This window comes from Rissa tridactyla, chromosome 1 (genome assembly GCF_028500815.1).
Source record: "Rissa tridactyla isolate bRisTri1 chromosome 1, bRisTri1.patW.cur.20221130, whole genome shotgun sequence".
NCBI classification, from domain to species: domain Eukaryota; kingdom Metazoa; phylum Chordata; class Aves; order Charadriiformes; family Laridae; genus Rissa; species Rissa tridactyla.
This window is the reverse complement of record NC_071466.1, coordinates 22,488,508-22,512,637: the sequence shown is the minus strand read 5'-3', so window position 1 is coordinate 22,512,637 and position 24,130 is coordinate 22,488,508. Positions and strand designations below refer to the sequence as shown.

Sequence of the window (24,130 nt, the reverse complement as noted above, 5' to 3'; positions counted from 1 at the left end):
TACATTAATAAGTCTGATAATTAAAAAAGTAATAATAAAGGAAGCACTCTGACAATGTGAAGTGGGAATGCACAGTCAGTACAAAGCAGTGCAAATCCAACGAAAATAATGGATGACCTTAAGGGCTGGAGTGCTACCAGAACTGAAAATAACTTCAGGAGCACAAAGGGTAGAAGTGCTGCAAGCAAGGACTAAAAGCCAGGATTAAAACCCCAAACTCAAACTTCCTCTGCTGAAATCAACAAAGAAAAGGAATGACTTTACCAGAAGGATAACTTTTCCATCACTGTTCGCATGTCATCAAGAGCAGCGTGTGCAGCTCTTATCAAAACCATGTCCCACTCTGATCTTTCTTGATACAGAGATGGGCTACTACAGCCATAAAGAAAACGAAGAGCCTGTTTTACAGGAGAAAACGAAAAGAATGTGGTTTGTTTAGCCCAGGAGGCCAAGATGCAAGCATCTCTTAGGATTTAGGGAGCTCATTTTCTGCATCAGAGATGCTGAAGTTAAAAGGCAATTGAAACAAAAGGCACAGGGAATAAACTGACCCCACATAATTTAGGCTGAAAATAAGAGGGAGATTTAGCACTGCTAAAGCAGTATAGCTTTGGAGGAGCTTTATAACAGGAGCAGTGGGGGCAGAAAACTCTTAACTAGCCATGGGGGTAGGTCTCCATTAGTTTCTGAATGGGTTATGTGGTTTATGAACGGACTTAAGTGATTCTGCAGCAAAAAAGTGGGGGCTGCTTTAGGTTTCTGCTAGTGCTCATTTCCTCCTGCTGTTTTGATACACTAAAACTCAGGAGCGCTAATGATTCACAAAATAGCTTCTTAATTATGTGGCTAGAATTTTTTAATCAGGGTTATGGTTAGGCATGGGAATTTGTAGGCAAAATTTAACCCCTGGTGTTAGCAACCTGAAAACGGGCAAAACAAAAGTAGAGTACAAAATTTGATGAAGCGTCCAACTAGAGAATAATTACAGGTAGAGAATATTACAAAATAAGGTTCTCTGTTCTGTGGGGCTGCACCAATCCTGACAGAGCATATTGTACACATTGTTTCCTGAATTTCTTAGGTTTTGCTTGTTTAAAGTCATGAATGAAAATTCCTACAATGGTGGGCTATCGCAGAAAGGTTTGTAATCAATTCTGGATCATCTCTTCTGGCATGAGCTTTAGTTTTTTCCCTTCCGCAGGGAACCTGTATCTGTTTCCTGCATCTGTCGCCCATCCTTCTTTGTGAATGGAAAGCAAGTAATTAATTTTTGTTGTTGTTAGCAATTAATAACCCTTGCCAAATCTTGGAGGACCTATTGTCTCTTTCAGACACAATGTTCTTGGGAAAAAATCTTGCTTATTGTAACCTCTTGTGCAATCTTCACTTGGATGATAAATACATCTTGGCAACTAGGAGCTTTCTGAATGAAAAATGTTGCTGGACAACGCTGTAGTACAGCAAGAACGCAAACCTCTGCCAATGCTGGTGGAGTACAGCCAGGCGGGAGGGTAAAACGGGGAAAGCCTTTCACATTGCCTACAGAGCACAGAGTGATATGAGGTCTGTATATGCACACATCCAAATATCTGTTTACCATCAAACAAGGATTTTCCCTGTTGAGCATCTGAGCTCAAAGGTGGCCTTCCTTCTAGCAAAATCTTGAAATCTCTTGGAAAGCTGCCTTCTACCAGCATGAGACTGGGGAAATAACGGAGAGTGTGTTAACCATGCAGCTGTCTGGTTTGGGTAGCCCACTGTAGGAACTAGCTGGAAAACGCCCTTCTCCCCATTTTTCTCTGTGTACATACAAATTTGGGATTCTGCAGATTTGCCTCAGTCTTCTTTGTGGTTCATGGCCTGAATTTGGTTTTCCATTAGATCTGTCCAGAACCGCAACTGACCACTGAAACCTCATTTTAATATTGCAGCAGTAACGTTAATTACAAAATTATTAGAGCTAATTGTAAAAGCACATTTTCCTCTTGTAGCTTTTCACCTTTATTTTTTCTGGTTTATTTTTTCACCAACAGTTAGTGATGTCCGGAAGCAAAAAGGTGCATGAAAACCCTGCACGGAGAGATGTTTGAATCCTCCAAAGGGAATACACAGAATGTAAAGAATGAGTTGGGTCCGGGACCGCTCTGTTCCCTTGTGGTTTATGTGTGCGCTGCCAGTGGCTTGTGTTTCTCCTCGCAGCCTGACAGCTGGCTGTGGGGTTAGCAGAACACAGCCAGCAGCCAGGTTTCTCAACCCGTACTGCGGCTGACAGCGTTTGGCCTGGTGAAGAGGAAATGATCCGAAGCAGAGGGCCTGATGCAGTGTACCTTGCAGTTAATGGAAATCTTTGTTGACCTCAGTGGGAGCTGGATTTGATCCTGTGCCTACTTGAATGTTTTGGTGTTGGATATGGATCCAAGTGGATTTTTTTTTCATGTCTCATTTCTGGTCTTTTTTCCCTTCTCTTTCTAAAATGTACTTACCTTAGAGTGGCGTAAAATGAAGACAGCTCAGTGTCAATGTAGCCATGCACTTTTTTCCTTGCCCAGTGTCTGTCATCTTGTTTCCTCAGCCCTTCTGCTGTCTGCAGTATCAGTTTGCAAGATTTTGGCATTGATTTCTCTCCTTCTTCTTAAGGTGTTCTGCTGCTTCTCACAAACACCCTTCATCTCACTTAAGCCTCTGCTCTCCAAGTGCAATTACTGACACTGCTTAATCTATCTTCTGCCCTTCTTCCCATCCTTCAAAACAGCCCTTATATCGATTCCCATCAAATGCAGCCCAGGCTCTGGCCCCAGCCACCCGTGGGGAGCCAGCTTCCCCTTCAGCAGGCTCCTGGAGGCCAGCCCTTCGCTGCCTCGTCCCAGCCACACTCCCTCGTTCAGCAGAGCTCATCGCTGCGTTGCATATAGTAAGGAGAGGGCCACCATGCCCCATTAGCCAGCAGCTGCCTCAGGCACAGAGCAAACCCTCTGTGAGCCTCAGCCATGCATCAGCTTGTCCCCCATTCCGAATGAAAAGGTGCTGGAGTGGAGCCCTCTTCATGTGGCTGCCAGAGAGGAGTGAGCTGTGGGCATGGAGGATGTTGATGGGAAAGGCCAGCAATCACAGTGCTGGAGCTTCTTGTTGCCCTTCACTCTCGTGGAGTATTGCATGCCCCCAGAGGGGTTTGTCTCCTGGGTGGAGAATTATGATTATATGTGATCTGCCTCTGAGAAAAACCCTTTCCTTTTGTATGTGGAATGTTTATTTTTTGTTGGTTGCTCTCCGTTTGCGTGGAGATGATGCAAGGCTGAGAGACCTGTGTCTGTTTAGCCTGCAGAAGAGAAGACTGAGAAGGGTTCTTATCAATGCTTATAAATATCTACAGGGCAGGTGTCAAGAGGATGGGGCCAGACTCTTCTCTGTGACAGGACAAGGGTCAACGGGCACAAGCTAGAACGTAGGAAATGCCATCTCAACATAAGGAAAACTGCTTTACAAGGCTTTTGTGAACAAGCCTCAGAAACTGGGGCTCGTTGTGTCCCATGATAGCTATGGGGAAAGGGCCAAAGCTATGGGATGGTATACAGGGGAATCACTGGTGTTCTTTTGAACCACAAAAGAACTTACTTCATTTTTTCCAGCAGTAATGTAAATGCTAAGCAAATAGGGTATGTAATGAGGAAACCCCTTGGAGCTGGGAGCTGGCCTAATGAAAGATGAGAGATGGTGAGCAGGAGCTCGAGCAGGGGCTCGAGCTGCAGTGGGGGCTTGCAGGGGTGAGATTGCCAGCAACACAGCTGCCAGTCCCAAGCTCTTACTGGCCCTCTTAGGTTATCGTACAGTCCACAGTGAAATGTATTAGAGTTTACTCCTCCCATATTCCCACTAAAGTTTAAATATGAATCCCCTAATATATCTGCTGAAGGTAGAACATGCAGCTTCAAATAGACCAGTGTCATTTTTATTCTACTTTTCTGACATAGGCAATGGCAAAAAAAAAGAGAACAGTAATGCCACAGTTTTGGGGGTGGAGGGAAGGATTGTTTTCAGACATGATATCACTGTGCTGGTGATAAAAAACTAACCTTTTTTAGCCCCTTTGAATTGTGTACAGCCAGCACAGCTAAGAGAGGGAAAAGTGGATTATATGGACTGTTTTATTAATCATTAAGATAATTGTTTACCAAGCATTTATTCTCTTGGTACTTCATTGCAGACAAAATCAAAAAAACCCAAAGATCCAAGCCAGCCCAAATGTGTGTATGGAGCACATTTGATTTAGGAAACTTTAAGACTTGTGATCTGAGGCTAGATCCAGCTGGTGTAAATGGGCAGAGCATGTTAGCAGCCCTGTGGAGCTGGGCTGTAAAGCCCAAAGTCCCTGGATGATGAGAATGCTGAGTACTAGGATGCGAATTTGCTAATACTTTAGAAATGTATCCAGAAGAAGAAAAAAGAAATAAAGAGAGGAAAAAAACATTGTGGGAAATTCTTTCCTTCATACATAATAGTTTTCTGTTGATTTAAAATTGCCCTTAGTAATGTGTTGATGCCAGTGAAATATTTCAGCTATAGGAAATGTGAAACCAACTACTGCCTTTCTATGAATTATGAGTCATAAATTGTATGAAAAATATTCAAACTTGCTATAGCTATTCCCCAGGCAGAACCTCTGAGTAATGGAGAAAATGCTGCCATTTTGGGGGGAGTAGGAGGGGACTGAGCTAAGCGAAGCAAAATGCCAAGTGCCAGCATGTGCCTCTGTGCTAAATGTGAATTAGTGTCATTGGAGATGATCCTCCCTTGCTAAGTAAACAATTAGTGAGTATGTTACATGTACTTGCAGTTCAGTCGAGCAAAGCTGCTCTTTGCTCCAGATGGTACAGAAAAGGGGGTACGTGTTGGGGCTACCTGACTGCTAACCAGTGCATAGAACTGCCCTGTGGGAGAGTGGTGCGCTTCAGCCATCACATCTGCAGTCAATAAGCCAAGCCAAGAAGGCACAAACTCCATCTGATTCAGGGCTCAGTGGGCAGGTTGCAATGACAGAATTCCCCTAAAAAAGGCAGAAATGTGGCAAGATAATAGGATACTGACATTTGCAGGTAAGTCCTTGATGGTGACATTCATTTCATCCAACTTTAGCCATCTAAGAGCTAGCAGTCCAGTTCAAATTAGTCCTCTAATCTTCTGTCACTAATGGTCAGTTTATCGCCTGTTATATCTTTTTTTATGAATTGCCTTTTGGAGGTGATTATAGAAAGGTTCTCAGCAACTGCTTTTGAGTAAGTATCTAACTTTTTAATGAGTGAAGTTCAGTGAGTTGAATTCAACGTTAAAGCTCTGGATTTCAGTTTCTCCATCATTTCAGGGAAGACCGTGTAGCCTTGTGAGGATTTGTGAATTTTGCTTTGCAACCAGAGGCTAGCATCACTGTTGAAAAATATTCTGTATACCTGAGCTATAAGTAAAAGTATAAACAAACTGCAGGAGAGTGTGACTTGCTGGCTGTAGAGCAGGGGATGCTAATGATGGTTGTGCTAGAATAGTTTAATGAGAGTGTTCATAATTGCCCCAGTTTTAGTTTTCAGGTTGTGTGTCTGGCATCCATATTAACTTCTCAGCGATGGTTGTGTGCCCAATAAAATCCAGCTAAAAAGACTAACGATGTGAAATGCAGTTTGGTGTGCCTAGTCATTTTCCAAACAGATAGGAATGATGTCCTGGCTGTACTGAAAACAGTAGTCTTTCTTCTCCATTGACTCTAATGGGGCCAGGATTTGCTCAGCAGAAATCAGCCCCTGTCTAATTAGTTTCTTGTGGCATCTGTGAAAGCATAAAGCTTTTACTGTGTTCAGGTGTGACTAAGAGACATGCTCTCAAATACCAAAAGCGAAATACTTCATTCTGTTTCATCCTATGTCAAACTATGCTGCCTTTTCCAGACCTGATTCAAAGTTTAAGGAATCTTACAGTACACATTTCAATTTGCTGCTTTTTTAATTGCCAGAGTCTAGGTAGGTTGTGGTTTTTGTTATTTTCTTCTTTTAATTTTTGAATTGCATAAGGCATGCAAATGTTTTCAAAATATGAATCCATTTGGTTTCAGGCAGCTGTGATCTGGTGTGAATTATAAAATGTTTCTATAAATGTAAGAATGCTTACTGCTTTCTAGCCTGCAGTACAGTGCTTGGGTTTTGTCTCAGTGTGATTCAATTCTTGTTTGCTTTATACAGGAGATGGCCATCCGAGCACTGAAGCAGACAGGTAGCAGAAGTATTGAAGCAGCTCTGGAGTATATCAGTAAGATGAGCTACTTGGATCCTAGAAATGAACAGATAGTACGTGTAATTAAGCAGACCTCACCAGGTAAGCATGAACCGTTTCAAAATTGTCTTACTCTTTCTTGCTATAAGCTATTTTTTAAAGTAGAGTTGTTGATGGGGAGAAATAGGGATTGGTAGTATTCGATAGTACTCTTGTAGGAGACAGTGATGTGAACATGCCCCTGCAAGGTGAGCTGGGCTGGAAGCTGGACACAGCTCACCTGCTTTGCAAGAGCACATTCTTAGTCCACCTTCTTAAACACAAAGTTATTTATCCTTCAATGCAAGTCACCTCAGTCATCTCAAGCTTACTGCAAAGTAAAAGCTTGCACGTAAGTAATTGCTGTGGAGTTGTGAGATAGCTTGCTTCCCAGGAATTCATTAATGTTAACATCCTTGTAAGTACACTGCAGAAATAGCTTGGGCCAAGATAACAGAAGCTTTTCCTCTCATCCCTGCTAGTCTGCTTCCGTTCTGTTCCATGTAAATTAGCAAATGGGAGGATTTGGGCCCTGCATATGCCTCATCAGCAAACGTCAGACCACAGCTGACAAAAGACCTTGCAAGAGGTGTTTCCATTCACATATTGGCACTTACAGCACTGCAGAATGCTCTTGATCTGTGATCAGGATACACACTAGTTTGGATAGAGTTTGTTACTTTTATCTTCTTTCAGTTTCAAAAATTGGCCAGACAGACAAATAACCATGCTCTGACTGGCTAAGCCTGTGTAATGACACAGTGTTACAGGCTGCAGAGGAGTTAGTGGACGAAGGGTTGAGTGGATTGGAGAGCTGTCGTCAGGGGCCTGTTTCATTGGACAAGGAACTTCTCTTGTGTCAGTGGCAACATTTAGACTTAAAAGGTCTTGTCCATATTGGACTACTTGAAGCTAACAAATCCGTTCAAGCAATCTGATTACAGTAGTACAAACCTCTTAAGCGTGGTCAGAAGTCGAGTTTACTGTGTGCAGGTGATTTCCATGTGACAGATTTATCTTCTTGACCATCTCAGTTGCACCTTTCTCCTTGCCTTGTCAGTGTTGTGAAGGGTGTTAAATTTGGGTTAGTTGATAGAAGGGCATGTCCAGAGATGAGGAAAGCTGAGGAAGAGAAAGCCCATTCAGTTTACAAAGAGAAATCCCTGGACAGGAAGGAGGTCTTCAGTAAAGCCACTTCTTTCCTGGGGGATGCTGAGGGTAGCCACATAAAGGGAAGATGGAAAAGGGTAGGGAGCTCATTTTCCAGGTGATCACTCTCAGGTGTGGAGCTTCAAATATGATGGAAACGGGTGCATGGTTCTGCCCTTTCTGTCAGTCTTAGGCTTCCTATGATATTATTTGGTGAAATTCTGGAAAACCCTAAGAAAATGCTTCCTGGAGTGCCACCCTGCAGGATGACCACCTGACAAGACAAAGCAGTACTGGCCAGTATATTTAGTGAGCTCTATCCTAATACATGCATAAATCTGGCCTTGACTGAGCCTTAAGGAGAATTTAAAATAACTTCGACAGAATTCTGCACTGTATTCTGCTTTATAGTACAAAGGCTTTATTCCTTAAAGAGAAAGAACACACCCAGTCCTAAAAAGCATACATTTCCTCTGAAAGGGTTGCAAAATCTTTCCAGGCTAACATTTTAATTACTCAGTTGTCTTTCATTTGCATTTGGTTTTGCTTTCTTAACGTTCCAATGTATGCAGCTGCTTTGAATACTTAACCTTTCAAGATGAAGATCCGCCTTTACTTTTAGGATACACAGAATGCAAAACTTAAATATCATGCAATTAGTGCTTGCCTGCCTGAGGTGCCACAAAATCATACTGATTTGTTTGGTATCGTTTTGTTTGTGCTAGGATAGTGTAGGTGTCCTCTAGTAGATTAAGAAGCATGTAATGCTACTTGGGAACTTTTCATTTGCAGTTTGAGAATTTGAATCTCCTGGGTTTGAGTTCCATATATTGGTATATGGAAATAGATTTTGCAATTTATTTATTTATATCCTGCTTTAATTTCAGTAGTAAAGTTAACAAGAGTTTCAGCATACTGGCAAGACTCAACTAAAACTTACCAGAGAGCTATGTGTAAAAAAAGATCATCCCATGAGTATAGTTGATTAATCTTAAGAATACAGTCTGAACTAAAACCATAAGAGGCGAGAGACAGTTTTAACAGTTACCGTGTTGGATAGGAATGTGTGGAAAAGAATCATCTGCAACTGACACATTTGGTATCTTCACAAATCCAAATATTCCTCTGTCAGACCAGAACGGACTTACTGGTATACAAATCTAGGAGGTGGATGCCATATCTCTCTTTACATCAGCAAGATTCCTTGCACAGCTGAAGTATGTGTCCCAAAGGAGGACAATTACTGCTGTTACTTTCCTTCATGGCCTCTGATATGGAAAAACAAAAGTCTGTTTGCCCCAGAGGCTCAGCATGAATCCTACCGACAGACATGACAAGTGGGTCTTATGGCTGCCTCCCACCTCTAGGCCAGAGTAGACACTTCTTAGGATGCTTTGGATTGACACAGCCTCATCAGTGCATCTCGCTGTGTCCCAGCAGATAAGCTATTGGGGAGTGCTGTTAGAAGTACAACCTTGGTAAGCATAGCCTTGTGGTATCATAGGAAAAAGAGCTGCTGATTATAGATTTCACTTTAAATAACACTGGTTATTTGTCCAACTTGATTGCATTTCAAAACAGTGCATTGTTTATGAAAGTGTAATTTAGTACAGGGGCAGCCTCTTCAGTGTGGAGAGCTGGTACATAGACATGTACGTCCTTGTGTGTCTGTGTATAGCAGGGCTTGTGTGTATGGAGGTGAGGAGTCAACAGCTATGCTCAAGTGGGCTGCATCTGGCCAAGCTGGGACATGCTGCAATACAAATATTTGGGAAAGTTTGCAATCCAGTGTCCAAGTTTGTTAGCGCAATATGACTATTCTTATGGTCCTTGTGAAGTTAAGATTTTACAGGGCAATTGTTCAGGCATATATGGGCCAAGTCCTGCGTTTTATGAAAGCTGAGGAACCAGAAGGAGAACAGAAAAAAATTGCAACAGCACAGTCTCCCCTTGTCTTTTTGGCATAGCCAGTGCTTTATACACCTGCAATTTGTCCTCAGATCAAAGAACTGATGAAAAGTGACATTGGCGCTTCTAGTGTAGGAACGCTGCTATCTTGTCTCTGCACATTCTTCAAGCTAAGATTAACATATTGACACCCCAAAAGATTTGCCTTCCAAACAGATGGAAGATGAGTAATATGAGGGTATACTTTGTGTCCGACACATTGGAAAGAATACAGGACAAACTGTGTGATGCCTTTGTTGCGAATGAAGGGGAGGGAAACAAAGATTTTTGAGGAGAACGATGGAACAGAGAGTTGTAAACAGATCTCCAGCATAAGCAGTGAGCTCACTGTGCTGAGGATGTGGACTGTGTGATGACCTAGTAGCTTATAGTAATGTTGACTTTAAGTTGTATTGACAGTCCTTCCGGGAGCTTTTTTTTTCCTGTTGGTGCTGTATTTAACCCCTGGCTCTGTAGCTTCCTTCTGTCAGTGAGTAATGACTGATAATACTGGTCCGGCTTTAAAAACCAGGCTGTAGTGTAATCTGATGATTTCATAGTTAAGGAATTTGTGCTTCTATTTTCATGATTTGGTAGAACTCCCTGATGATTCCTGGCATGAGCAGTGTTGCGGGCCAGTAGCTTGTTATCAGTAGTAATACTTGGCACCTATAACTTTAAATGTTCGGAGTGCTTAATTTAGACTTTGGAAGGTGTTTTTATGACACATGTTCCCTACACAGTGTGCGTGCATGTGTGTGTACATCTGTATGTATAGATGCATGAGTAATGCAAAGTAATTTGTTCACCTGATTTGTTTCCTAACATTCTTCTGTGTTCTTTTTATAAAGGAAAGGGTATTGTGCCAAATAATGTAACCCGCAGGCCAAGCTTCGAAGGATCAAACGAATCTTTTCCGTCCTACCATCAGATCAGTAATGCAGCCTATGAAGGGACAGGCTTTGGAGCAGAAGGTGCAAATATACTTACTGAAGTTCCAAGGCCATACATGGACTATTTAATCTCTACTTCACAGTCTACAGCTATGAATGCTCCTGTACAGCGACCCTCTGGAGTAGGCACTCACAGCACACCAACAAGCCATCAGCAGAAAACATACCCTGCAAATATTGAGTCTTCTGTGATTAATTATTCAGTGGCTAATCACAGCAGTCAAGCTTTGCAGCTGCCGGCATCTCATGGCTCCAACAGTCAACATTACAGTAGGCAGCACATGATGGTGCAGGGGGAACCTATGGGGTATGGTGTTCAGCGGAGTCCATCCTTCCAAAACAAGATGCAGCAGGAGGGAGGATACACCAATCTCCCAAATAAAGGGGCAGTTGTTCAGAATAATTCTGGTCATGCATTTCAGCAGTCACCATCAAGCCTGTACATATCACATTCTCATCACAAACAGACAAGTCCTTCTTCTCATCAAATGCATGTGATATCCAGAGGTCCAGCCTTTGCTAATGATTTTTCAGACAGTCCACCACAAAATCTATTAACTCCGTCTAGAAATAGCCTAAACATGGACCTCTATGACATGAATAATCCTCAAGTTCAGCAGTGGCAGGCAGCAACACCGTCACGTCGAGATTCTTTACAAAATCCAGGAATAGAAACATCTCCACGGCAACATGTATCCTTCAGACCTGATGCCACAGTGCCGAGCAGAACAAACTCCTTTAACAACCACCAGCAACAGCCACAAGTAACGGTGTCTATAAGACAGGTTCCTTCAGGAAAACCCGATCCTTCAATTACGTCTCCAAATACGATCACAGCAGTCACATCTGCTCATATTCTCCAGCCAGTGAAGAGCATGCGAGTGATGAGGCCCGAGCCTCAGACCGCAGTGGGACCTTCCCATCCTGGTTGGTTACCTGCACAGGCACCGGCTGTGGATGGCTTGGAGATCATTGAGCAGCACGTGCCACCTGTTGGAGCAGCTAACGCCTATCAACTAGATGTGGATTATGGTAACCAGGAACTGCGGTGTCCACCACCACCATATCCCAAGCATTTGTTGCTTCCTGGTAGCACTGAGCAGTTTGATATCAACTGCTTATGCATGGGCGTAGAGCAGACCCTGCGCGTAGTCCCCAGTTCAACGTGCAATAAGGCTGAGGAGACCAGTGAGCGAAATGACAAAAGCAGCAAGAACACTAAAGCTGAAAAACCAAGCAAGGATAAAAAGCAGATTCAGACATCTCCAGTGCCTGTGCGAAAAAATGGCAAAGATGAGGAAAAGCGAGAATCCCGAATAAAGAGCTACTCACCTTTTGCCTTCAAGTTCTACATGGAGCAACATGTAGAAAATGTCATAAAGACCTACCAACAGAAAATTAACAGAAGATTACAATTGGAGCAAGAAATGGCTAAAGTAATTCTCCATGTTTTGTTATAATAAAAGCTAATGGGATCAAATTGATTATTACTATTTTTAATCAGTCAAAAAATTTATAAAGGCATGCTCCACTGGAAGTAGTAGGTATCCAACACCTCCCTATACCAGACTATTTTTACTTAGAAGCCTGGGTGCAGGTCTGGGAGGCTGTTTGAAAAACATGAGATGTGAAATAATGTATCTTCATACCAGAAAAGTAAAATGAAGCAAAACCCCCAGTAGTAGAAAAGTGTTAGATTTGCTTAGGCAAGAACTCAGAAGCCAGGTTTGAGGCTGAGATAACCCTGGCAATATTTTGGCAGCTTTTGTAAAACCCTTAAAAAGCGTTTTCTTTTTGCTCCAGTTCTTTCTCCGTGTTCCATGATAGCCACTCAATTCACCAAAGCCATGGTTCAACTTGGCAGTATATTCACTGTGCCATATTTTCAGATTAATATGTAATATTTGACTGGAAGTTGTTTGTTGAACACATGTAAGTAATAATATTGTGCAAGTAATCATATCTTGGACAACTTGAACTGATCTTGGGACCCTTGCTGGAACTTGTTCTAGAAGCAGGTCACAGGGAGGTGCACTTTTCGACTGAGAGCGCTTCTTTCATGCCTAACTGTAGCTCTCAAACCTAAGCTGATTCACTGATAGGGCTGCTTAAAACAAAGCTGCTAAGTTCTGATGGTTGCTCTGGCAGTTTTGTTTTTAATTTTTAAATGTGCAGGAGGGTTTTTTTCCCAGGCATGACTAGAATATGACTAGTCTACTTTTGTATTTAAGGATAAACTCTAAGGAAAGCTATTATTAATGCATAATGGATAATAATTAACTACTCGATCTTCCCTAGCACAGTCAATTTCTGGAGTCAGTTAATTTGATGCTTACATTGCTCCAGAAAACTCAGCAGTTTGTTTGTTGAGGTTAAAATTAAACTAATATATTTCTAAAATCTCTTGAATGGTCAGCATTTTAGTGACAGTTAATACTTTGTCCTCACTGCAAGTACAGATTGTGTTGCATTGCTTGGATTTAGTGACTATTTTCCTGAGATTGAGATAGGGAATGATCTCTAGAGAAGTAAAACAGCTAATTGCTTTAGTTCTTCTCTTCTGACTCGTCAGCTTTCACTCACTTCATAACTCAGAGATAATTCAGCTATAAACAAAAACAACTCCTTCCCTTAGCAACCTCATCACTGGTTGGAATAATACACTGTGAACTCAGGAGATTTTGGCTATCTGAATATCGCATTATTCTCAAATTAACCAAGAACACAACATACTAATTATTTTACCTTAAAACAATAAACGCTTCCTTTATTATGGATTGCTGTACTTGCCTTACATTTTAAAAACAGTATTACTTGTTTTGATTTGGCTGATGCCTTCAGTCTGAAAATTCATCCTACCTGTTCTGCAAGTTTCTACAGACCTCCTCCATCCTTTATTCATACAGATTTCATTTTTATACCATGGGGATCTCGCTGCATAGTGTGGCTGCCCACATTCTACTTTAAAGACATAGACAACAGATGTGAAATTAAATCCATCTAAGCAGCAGCCCTGTGGGTGTATGCTTGGGTGTCTAGTCTGCTGATCAGTCAGCTTGAACTCCCTCCACCCTCCTCCCCATTGCCCCTTCCCACCAGGCACAAATCTTCCTTTCAGAGTGCTTCAGTTGATGCCAGCGAATTCTGGATTCTGGACATGGGGTATGCAGAAAGAAAGGGGCATGCTGCAGAGGATGGGTTGTCAGAGGATCCTGGAGATCAGCCCAGGGGTTTCTGCTGGTGGGGGCCACCAGTGACTCTCAGGAGAGGGACAGACACTGATGTTATCAGAGTTGGCAGTCTGCAGGCTCTGTCTTGAAGGGTGAGGAAAGTCTGGTTGGATACTGCTGCTGCTCCCTTTCTCAGGAGGTCTCTCCCCGCAGCCGTGTGAAATGTTACTTGCAGTTATTTGGAGGCTCTCGGGACAGGAGGTGGACAAGCCAGCTTTTTTGCAGCTTATGTGCAGAGGGGAAATAATACATTTAGAGGGGAAATAGCACCAGGATCTGGGCCGCAGTGGCTGGGGGGAGGCCAGAGCTGAGGGTTACATGCACATATTTCAGGAGGGAAAAGGGAGAAGTTGCAGAACAGATGGTCAGGAGATCTACAAACTTTGAGAGCAGAGGCTGTATATGGCAGAGAAGAAAAACGGTGTCTAAAGAAGGTGGTTCCCAAGGCACTTGGGAATGTGTAGGTCAAAACTAGCTGCTTAATTACAGCTCAAAACACAGCAGTTAAACAGCACTCAAGGTAGGAGCTGTTAATGTGAGTTGCCCTGGAGAACCATTCATGAGCAAAGTGGACTGCTGCATCTAGGTTTAATTTCAGCTTACATTAAGGTGTATTGCAGCACGCAAACGTATAGTGGCATGCAGTGGCGAAGTGCCCATTTGGAAGGTGTAAACTAAATCCTATGATCAGGTTTGTTATGTTGTATTCCCCTCTCTGACAGTATTGCCCCATGCCTCTTCATTCAGTCAAACGAGAAAGGCAGACCAGTCTGAAATACAGCAAATTCAGGGAACAAGTTAGGGCACAGTGAATTTGCCAGTATCTCAGAAATACCTCAACAGACAGACAAGACAGTGTATCTCCTGTGACTATGTCTTTTCTGGTTCTGGGTTAGTTTTTCTCAGAAATGCGTTTCGGGAATGCTAGTTTATTATTCTCTTGCTATGAATGTAACAGTACTAGCTCTTGTGGTTTGCTTTCTTTTGTAAAGGCTGGCCTTTGTGAAGCAGAACAGGAACAAATGAGGAAAATTCTTTACCAGAAGGAGTCCAACTACAACAGACTTAAAAGGGCCAAAATGGACAAATCTATGTTTGTGAAAATCAAGACTCTGGGTATTGGTGCATTTGGAGAAGTATGCCTGGCCTGCAAAGTGGATACCCATGCCCTGTATGCCATGAAGACTCTGCGAAAGAAAGATGTGCTGAACAGGAACCAGGTGGCTCATGTCAAAGCAGAGAGGGACATACTTGCTGAGGCTGACAATGAGTGGGTGGTTAAACTCTATTATTCCTTCCAAGATAAAGAGAACTTGTACTTTGTGATGGACTACATCCCTGGTGGGGATATGATGAGTCTACTGATTCGAATGGAGGTCTTTCCAGAGCGTCTGGCTAGATTTTATATTGCAGAGCTCACTTTGGCTATAGAGAGTGTGCACAAAATGGGATTTATTCATCGAGACATCAAGCCCGACAACATTCTGATAGACCTTGATGGGCATATCAAACTGACTGACTTTGGACTGTGTACTGGATTCAGGTGGACTCACAATTCAAAGTACTATCAGAAAGGTAGTGTTCTTAGGCTTTATTTGTGATGGTATTGCATTATTTATTTTGAAACAAACAGGTACCTCTTGGCAGAAAAGCTAGCGTAGAAAACAGAGTTGTGTACATTGACAAAGAGTCAATGACAGTATGATGCATCTGTCTCTCGTTAACTCATTCAATTAGTTTGCTTCCAGTCCTTTGTTTCCAGTGCTGTTTAAATCCCGGTCAGTAATCTGGCTGACTGTAGCAGTCAGTCGTAGCTGACAGTAGCAGCAGTTTTTCAGTTTATACTTGTTTGGAGGGTCTCTTTTGATGATGAAGTATTTAATTACAGACTTACACCTCCTGTGTCTGCCATTGAGGAGTATTGGTGTCTGTTGGCAAAAAGGTCATAAACAATTGGTATAGTTAATGTAAATGTACTCCATTGTTCTGTATCTCCCATATGGGAGCATACTTCCTTGCGCTGAGAGAGGGATATTTTGCTGGTTGTGGAAAACCAATTGTGAAGGGAAGAAGGAAATGCCTTGGATTTTAAATTTAATGCTGTGAGAGTAGAAGATGGCACAAACAGCTCTAGATAAATGCTTTTCTCGTTGTGTGTTGTGTTTTATGACCGTGAATGCAAACTTTCTCTCCCATTTGAAAGGGAGCCATATCAGACAAGACAGCATGGAGCCCAGTGATCTTTGGGATGATGTGTCCAATTGTAGATGTGGAGATAGGCTGAAGACATTGGAACAAAGAGCTAAGAAACAGCATCAGAGGTGTCTAGCCCACTCATTAGTTGGAACCCCTAACTATATTGCTCCTGAAGTCCTGCTTCGTAAAGGTACATAACCTCTATTTTTCTCCTGTTTGAGTGCCAATGCTTTGAAATACCTTGCTGACATTGATGGTGGTCATACCTCGTGTGTCTGTGTATATCTACACTCTGAGACCTTTGAATGAGACTGGTAATAAATGTCTCAGATGATGTTGGCAGTGATGCTTTTCAAGTATAAAGCAGATTATCTGTACTCATGAAGTACAACTATGACCACTAGCAAGTTTACATAGACCAGTGAGTAGCCAGCTGATGGTTCTGAATCACTGATTCAGATGGGACACTTTATGATGTAAACTTGATGATGATGTAATATGGATGATGTCAGCTTGTGGAAATGTCCTCCAGATTCTCAGCCAGAATCTTGGGGAAACCCAACAAAAAGTCTTCCACAATTTACACTGAACACCGTACATTTAAAAGCTCGGCTTGAGGAATTTAGACAGTACTCGGTGGCTACCCATGCAGAACAGACATGGTCACTGTAGTAAGAAATTTAGTTGTTCAAAGTTGTCTACAAGTCAGATCCTAAGCCTGATCTTTTTCAAGTTGAGAGATTTCACATTGGAGCCTACATCATCCTATGACACAAATCTCCATTGAAATCAGTGTTTAAATTGTCTTCCCTTTTCAGAGATCTCAAACATATTTGTCTTGTCACAGCAATTCAGCAATTGAAATTATTCTGCTTGGAGCTTGCTCAGAAAGTCATCTGTGGCTTTCTTCTGTCTCTAGAGCAAGGCTGTGTCTTTCAGCAGCGTTTCAAACTTGTGGTTTCACCTCCACTGAACCTAGAGGGGGACATCAGTCACTAAACCTTTTTGGTATTCTTTGAGGTCCAGTTTGTGCTGTGTATTATGTAGTTGTGGGACAGGGCATGATAAAAAACTTCATTCTTTCTAATTATACGATTTCACCACTCACTTTTGTTGAGAATTAAATTTATTCAGAAAGATTCCCAGACAACAGGACTAGATCTTTACTGACATCAGTAGAATTCAGGTCAGCAAGCAGAAGTGACTTTATGAATTGGGAGTCCTTTGTTTTTAGGTCACAAATTGTTTGTCTGAGAAAAGACAGAAATCTGTGCTGTATGTTTTGATACTTAATCACAAGTAGCTCTGTACACATTCTCCTCGGTTGGTGGAGGACAACCTTTTGACTTGCCTTTCAGGATACACTCAGCTCTGTGACTGGTGGAGTGTTGGTGTGATCCTCTTTGAGATGTTAGTGGGACAGCCTCCTTTTCTGGCTCCTACACCCACAGAAACCCAACTGAAGGTAAGCTGAAGCAAAATTCCAAGCTGGGTGGCAAAATTTTAACCTTTTCCCTTCCCTTCACCTCCATGCACAGACCTATCCTCTCTTGTTATACTAGAGAAAGGAGCAGTGATTACAAAAGCCCTTCCCAATCAATGAAGGCACTGAATATCAGACTAGAACTGGCTTGTCCAACTGCATAGATAGTTATTAGTTTTATGAGTCTTCTCAGCACAAGTTCATCCATCTAAATTCCTTAAGAGTGCCTATCAGATTTGAGTAAACTGATGTACCAGTGATAATTACAGTTGGCAATGTAAGTGTTTCAAAGTCAAGCAGTGAGTAGTTTTTTATTAGAAAGGCTGTATCTCATGATCACTTTTCCTAGTTTACATTTTGGAGATGAAATGAAGTAGTTCCTTGAAGTCATTCTGTGAAGTCTTGTGTAAACTGAATATGTTCTCAAATGGGACTGTGGGAGCATTCAGGAAGGAATTTGCCTTTTTTTTAAATGGAATTGCTCCTTTTATCTGCTATTCGACAATGTTTCTTGATTCATTAAAGTAGCTGTTACCAGCTGATGTAATCTAACCTCTGGGTTCTTGAACCTCTAAAATTACTATACAGACTGTGAATTGACTAGTTATGTGTATACTTCCACACAGTTTACAATCGGAAGGATTTTGTTTCCAAGATTAGAAGTTGTTTAATACCTTTCTTACCTCCAGGTGATAAACTGGGAAAGCACGCTGCACATTCCCTCACAGATCAAGCTAAGCCCTGAGGCAACTGATCTCATCACAAAGCTCTGCTGTGCTGCCGAGGACAGGCTTGGAAGAAACGGAGCTGATGATATTAAGGCCCATTCTTTCTTTCACTCTATGGACTTCTCTACAGATATCCGCAGGCAGCCAGCTCCCTATGTTCCAAAGATCAGCCATCCAATGGACACTTCGAATTTTGATCCAGTTGAAGAGGAAAGTCCTTGGAACGATGCTAGTGGTGACAGCACCAGGACATGGGATCCACTAGCCTCTTCCAATAGCAAACACACAGAACATGCTTTTTACGAGTTTACTTTCCGAAGGTTCTTCGATGACAACGGATATCCATTCAGGTATCCCAAACCTTCTGGAATGGAAGTTGGCCAGTCTGAGAAATCTGATGCGGAAGACAAAGGTGTAGTGGATCAGACTGGAGCTTGTCAGCCTGTATATGTGTAAATTATTGTATAGAGTACTCCAGATAAGACTAATCTCAAATCCAGTAGGGCCTTTAACTGATCCTTTAGGAGCTGATCCTGCAGTGCTTGTTCAGGTATGACTTCAGCTGAAGCTGGAGTCGTCCTGGGGAGTCCGAAGCTTGCAGGGCCAGGTCCTGAAAATGGCACTCGTGGAAGTTCAGGTCAGTTTTACTGTAAATAACTTTGGTGATAATTACACTTGAAATCCTGGTCTTCACCAAAATCTGCAAGGCCAGCAGTCTGTCCTTACTAGGACTATTTTTATTTGAGGTCAGCATCCCCCTACTCAGATTAACATTTACAGACTTCTGCAACTGTCAGCGTTATTTTTTAAATGAATAAAGAGCACTTATATTTTGTTTATAGCAGGGGGTTTTTTTCCTACTAAATTATAGGGATTAACTTTGACAAATCATGCTGCTGTTCTTCTTTTCTACGTTTTTATTTTATCCATAGCACTTATTTCACATTTAGGAAGATGCATAAAGCTGAAGAACATGTGATGAAAGGTCTCTGTGCAATAATGTAAGAAAGAAAAAAAGAAGAAAAATGAAAAAAAAAAACCTGCTCTCTAATTTTCTAAATTTACTGATGCAGTTGTATTCGCACCGTGATTTTTGTTTATTATATGTGTTTTCCACATTTCAAAATTGTGACATAACCTTAAAGCTGCTTTATTTCCTTCTGCTTATTGGAGTGTAATAGAAAGTGTGAGCAAGTGACAATTCGGGTGTGATTTCATTGTCTAGTGTGTGAAGAATGTTGCATGAGCAGTGTTTTTCTATTTGAAATGGCCTTTTCTTGCCATTCACAGGCAGGTCCTGTGGATCCATTTTTACTAAGGGTCTAAAATTAGACCATTTTAAACCGTGTGTTGATAATGTATTGTGTGGGTGGTTTCCTCTTATGATTGTATCCAATATTAATTTTGTAAAACAGATTGCAAAGGTTATAACTGAATAGTGATTTTGTGGTCTGATGTAATAGATCATTTTAGTAAACATGTATCGTCGGCACACACGTTTCCCCACAAAGGATCAATAGCAAGACCATTACTATAAAGTTGATTGTGGCAACAGTCTACATTGGGCTTATTCACGTAGCATGTAGCACAGCGACCGTTGTTTAATACTAGCAGTAATGCAGAGCACCAGTACTAACATATGTAGCTCAACGTCTTCAAAACAGAATGTCTAAAGCTGTGCTCCCGTAAGACATCGAGATCCTAAGTGCGATGAGGCTGATGTTGAGTGCGTGCAGCTCCACGGACATCTACGGAGCCTGGAGGTACATGGCTTTTCCAGACATCAGATTCCTACACGTGACCGGCTGTGTATCCGTTTAGGATCCTGATGTTTTAGGCACTGACACCTGAAACTGTTGGCATTGTTGGTAGGTCACTCTGGCCTGTTGTCTATAGATAAAAATGTTGCTGTGATGGAGCACGATAGTCCTGCATTTCTGTCAAATTATAGGCATACTTCGAAATATCAATTCTTAACTATGTTAAAATATGCATTTTTTGTATATGTATAAGTGAGAATTATTCAAGGTGATATCAGAATACTAAAGATAATTAAGCCATACATATTTGCATATATATTTTATATATAACTAAATAAGTAAACACACACAAAAATCCTTAATTCAGATTAGTGTAACAGTCCTATTTAAAGTGATTGACGTAATAACATTTGAGGAAAACACTCCTTTAATGTGTTTTTGCTTTATTTTATTTTTAAATCTGGAGCTTCATTATTTTTTCCATATATTATTCCACATATTATTCCTTAATGTTTTAGCATATCCTATTCTATCCATTGTTTAGATATCTAAGCAACAACATATAAATTCATCAGCCTAAACTAAACAAAAATGATTGTGTATTTGTTTACATTTGTATGAAAGGAATGTTCTGAGGTATGCAGTGCTTGTGTTGTGACAGTTCATGTAAGATTCAGTATTACTGCTTTTTTTATATAGTAATGCCTTTTTTGTTATTTACATCTATCTGACATTCTTTCATGTGGTAGGTTCTTTCTCAGGAACTCAATTTAACTGTTATTTATTGATATATCATTGCCTTTGAAAGCTTCTACTGGCACAATTTATTAAAAATCTGAATCAAAATCTAAAATGCTTTACGTGTTCTTGAAAAGGATAATCTCTGCCTATTTGAAGGCAAAGTTTTTAAATTGATTGTTTTTGTAATGTTAGTGATGGGTTTGAATTGCAAACACGAGATACAAATCTCACCTCTCCTGCAGCATTTGATGGGATCTCTGGGTACATTAAGACAATTTCTTCTGTCCTCATGGCCCTTGAGAATAAGGGGCAAGATTCCCAGGTAGAACGTGCTTTGGTGTGGCCAGGTCAGTAGGTGGCATAAAATTCAACAGAGTCGCTTTCTCTGCAGTGGCGGCTCTGCCAGGGCAACCACAACCAGTGTGTCTTGCCCCCTCTGGCTGTTGCCTCTGACGTATTTCTAAAATGTAAATAATTCATCTGCAAGTACAGAATCTTTGCAACTAAGCAAACTGAGAGAGCCCAGCCCAGAAGGAAGCAGGTGCTTCCACAACAAATATATTACTCACTTAAAATCTATGCTGCAGGGAACAGAAGCCAACTGCCGTTTTACCTAGAGAAGAACTTATTTGAAAAACAAATCTTTCTAGCTTATCAGGCGCTGTCTCTAGAAGGCTCACGTTCTTTGCAAACATTTCAGGGGTAAATAGATACTTGGAATAAATTTTATGGAATTTGGACAAGTAAACAGTATGCCATGCACTGGGACTGGCTCTAAGCATTCTTGGTTCTGCTGAACTTCCTGCAAAAAGAATCTAGTATCTTCTTTTAAGAAGCTATATCAAGTCAATGTTTGTATCAAAAACCCTCTTCCTTTAAAAAAAAACAAGCAAAAAAAAACCTCCTTAGATGTATTTATTCCTGACTGAAAGTAAGGAGTTTATTACTTATTATTTATGGGAGACCTTATCACTCCCTACAACTACGCGAAAGGAGGTTGTAGAGAGGTGGGGGTTGGTCTCCCGAGTGACAGGCAATAGGACAAGAGGAAACGGCCTCAAGTTGCACCAGGGGAGGTTTAGATTGGATATTAGGAAAAGGTTTTACACTGAAAGGGTTATCAAGCATTGGAACAGGCTGCCCAGGGAAGCGGTTGAGGCACCATCCCTGGAGGTATTTAAAAGACAGGTAGACATAGTGCTTAGAGATATGGTTTAGTGATGGGTTTTGTCAGAGTTAGGCTGATGGTTGGACTTGGTGATCTGAAAGGTCCCTTCCAACCTAGGCGATTCTATGATTAATTCTGAAGTAGTGTTCTTAATTAAGGCCACAGATGACAAATGTAATCCTGACTTTACTAAGTCAAGGTTGAACCTGCTGCTGATCTTGGTGAGACACGAATTTCATTCCTGGGTTTCAGCGAAGATGTGTGCGCAGTAACGCCACCTAACTGTATGTACAAAAGTCTAAGTAATTGCCTTAAAAAATTTAAGTCATTGCTGTTTCCAGAATGGAAACTTTATAATGCAATGGTGCCAGTGGCACAGGAACAGAAAGGGCCTCCGCAACCTTTCCTGCCTGTGTTCTTCAGCGTGGCCAGATTTGCCAAGAAGGAGCAACGATTCTCGTTAAGCAAACTATTCCTAGTTGGATGCAAAAGAGCTACCAGCAGAAGTTATAACCAGGTACCTAACCTGAATAACATGAAAGCTAAACGAGGGAGAGAAGCATTTGACTTTCAAATGGAAATGGAAGAATGAGGTTAGCTATGCAGGAAGCAGGCGATAGTCTGGAACTTGATGGAAAATGAGTCTCATAAACATGAGAAAATTCTATTCTTCTTCCCTGTAATTTTTGAGGTATGAAATAACTGCCTTAAAAGCTTTCCTAGAGAAACTGCAGTGAGAGGAGGAATTTAGAACATATAATTTGGTTCCATCCCAAAATACAGAAACATTGGCAGAAAATGGCAACTGTTACTAAAAGTATTATTGGAATTAAAAATATTAAATCTTCCCACAGGAAATAATCGCAGGAATAGATAATGTAGAAATAGCAACTGTTAAAACACACACACACACACACACACAAAAAAACAGTGTAAAAATGTTTTTCGTGGCAAAGAAATCTGCTGCGGCAAGAACATGGAAGTTGTGCCTTCCTCCGGTTTCGGTTCTGAGCAGTGAATGAGCAGTCAGTGACGCAGTAAAAACAGAGTCCTGAGCTTGTTCTTGTCAAAATAAACTGAGGATCTGACCCATAAAGCTGTTGTCATCTTCTGCAAATGCAACAGTAGCTCCAAGCCCTGCAGAAGAAACTGGAGCCTGGTGACATGGACAATTTAAATTCAAATGGACCAACGGACGCGCTGACTTGTCAGCTCTCGTGGTTTGGAAGGTGCCTTTACTTCGGGTCTGCGAGATGAAAAATACCTCTGCTTGCATCTGCTCATTTTTAGATAGTGAAGAAAATGGGGCTTCATGAAGCAGGCCTTGTGTGATCTTAAGTATTTCTTAAATTTCAGCGGGGCTCAAAAAATAGGAGTGTGTAATGTGCACCTCGCCTCCTGGTCTCAGTCCTGGGATCTCCGTGACCCAGGAAAGCCACAGGCACTCGGCCCCTTCGGCTGTTGTAAGAGAAGGGGGAATTGAACGCGCGAGGGGTACAGGTGGGTGAGGAGAGATAGCTGAGAGTGTTAGATCAGGAGTGGCAGCCCGGATAAAGATGGTCCAGCCTTGCTGCAGCGTGCAGTCGTTACCCCACGGGGGTGCGTGTGTTGAGGAGAACGTTGACGTTGGCACCTCCTGTTTGGCTCGCACTTTTTGGGAGCGCACAGCACACAACGCCCTCCTCAGAGAGTCCTGCTGGCCAGCAGGGAGGGGCACGTAGCGAGCCAGAGAGAGCCACAGCTTTGGGTCACGCTGTACGGGGAGGAAAGGGGCTGCGTTGCCACCCGGCTCCCATGCCGCCTCCATCCCTGGGCTGCTCTAAAGGAATGTGGGGCAATAGCTCACTGCGATGCTGTGGGTTTGCCCAGCCAAGTGCCACAAAGGAGCTCACCACATGCCAGGAAGTGCTCGTCACGGATGGTGAGGTTTTCCCCTAAACTCCTGACTGTGCTTCCGAAGGCTGCATCAACTGTCCCCTAAATACACTTGTCATCAGTAATAGCTTTTCTTTTTTTCCTTTTATGCTGTTGGGCAGCTGTGGGTGGGTTTTTTTCTTTTCTCTTTTCAGGGCAACAGTTTGCACAACTCTGCTCCTTTCCAAAGGGAGCACCAATAGCTTTGTATGGCCAGAGGGGAAAGCGGGCTAGCGAGGAGGAGGATCTGCAGGTCGATTAGTAACTGGGCAAGTCTGATGGGATCTCTTTAGTAATGCAAAGTCTGAAAATGAAATCACCGCTCCTGAAAGCAGTAGCTCAGCCTCTCGTTGCAGTAGCCTCATGGTCTGATGAGTTATTGTGTCTTTTTTGATAACTGCTTTCCATTGCATTGGTCATTCTTGGCCTTAATAGCAACAGTAAGCTCAGCTTAATAACTGCCTGTGGCTTTCGTTGGTCTGATGAGAGCTTCAGAGTAGTTAATTTCTCTAAAAAGATACCTGATTGTGCTGAATAATCCAATTGTCAAAAAGGAATGAAAGGAACACG

General features: G+C 41.9%; 1 protein-coding gene across 1 annotated transcript in view; it reads left to right on the top strand.

Annotated features, from left to right (window-relative positions):
• The window catches only part of LATS2 (large tumor suppressor kinase 2), a 55,147-nt gene extending 31,259 nt beyond the window's left edge, over positions 1–23,888 (top strand). Inside the window, exons 3-8 of the mRNA XM_054201056.1 lie at positions 6,222–6,354; positions 10,239–11,776; positions 14,563–15,145; positions 15,774–15,956; positions 17,125–17,231; positions 17,939–23,888. Coding sequence (XP_054057031.1) covers positions 6,222–6,354; positions 10,239–11,776; positions 14,563–15,145; positions 15,774–15,956; positions 17,125–17,231; positions 17,939–18,433 — 3,039 coding nt within the window. The 3' untranslated portion in view covers positions 18,434–23,888. The remainder of the gene's footprint in view (positions 1–6,221; positions 6,355–10,238; positions 11,777–14,562; positions 15,146–15,773; positions 15,957–17,124; positions 17,232–17,938) is intronic.
• The last annotated feature ends 242 nt before the right edge of the window (positions 23,889–24,130 follow it).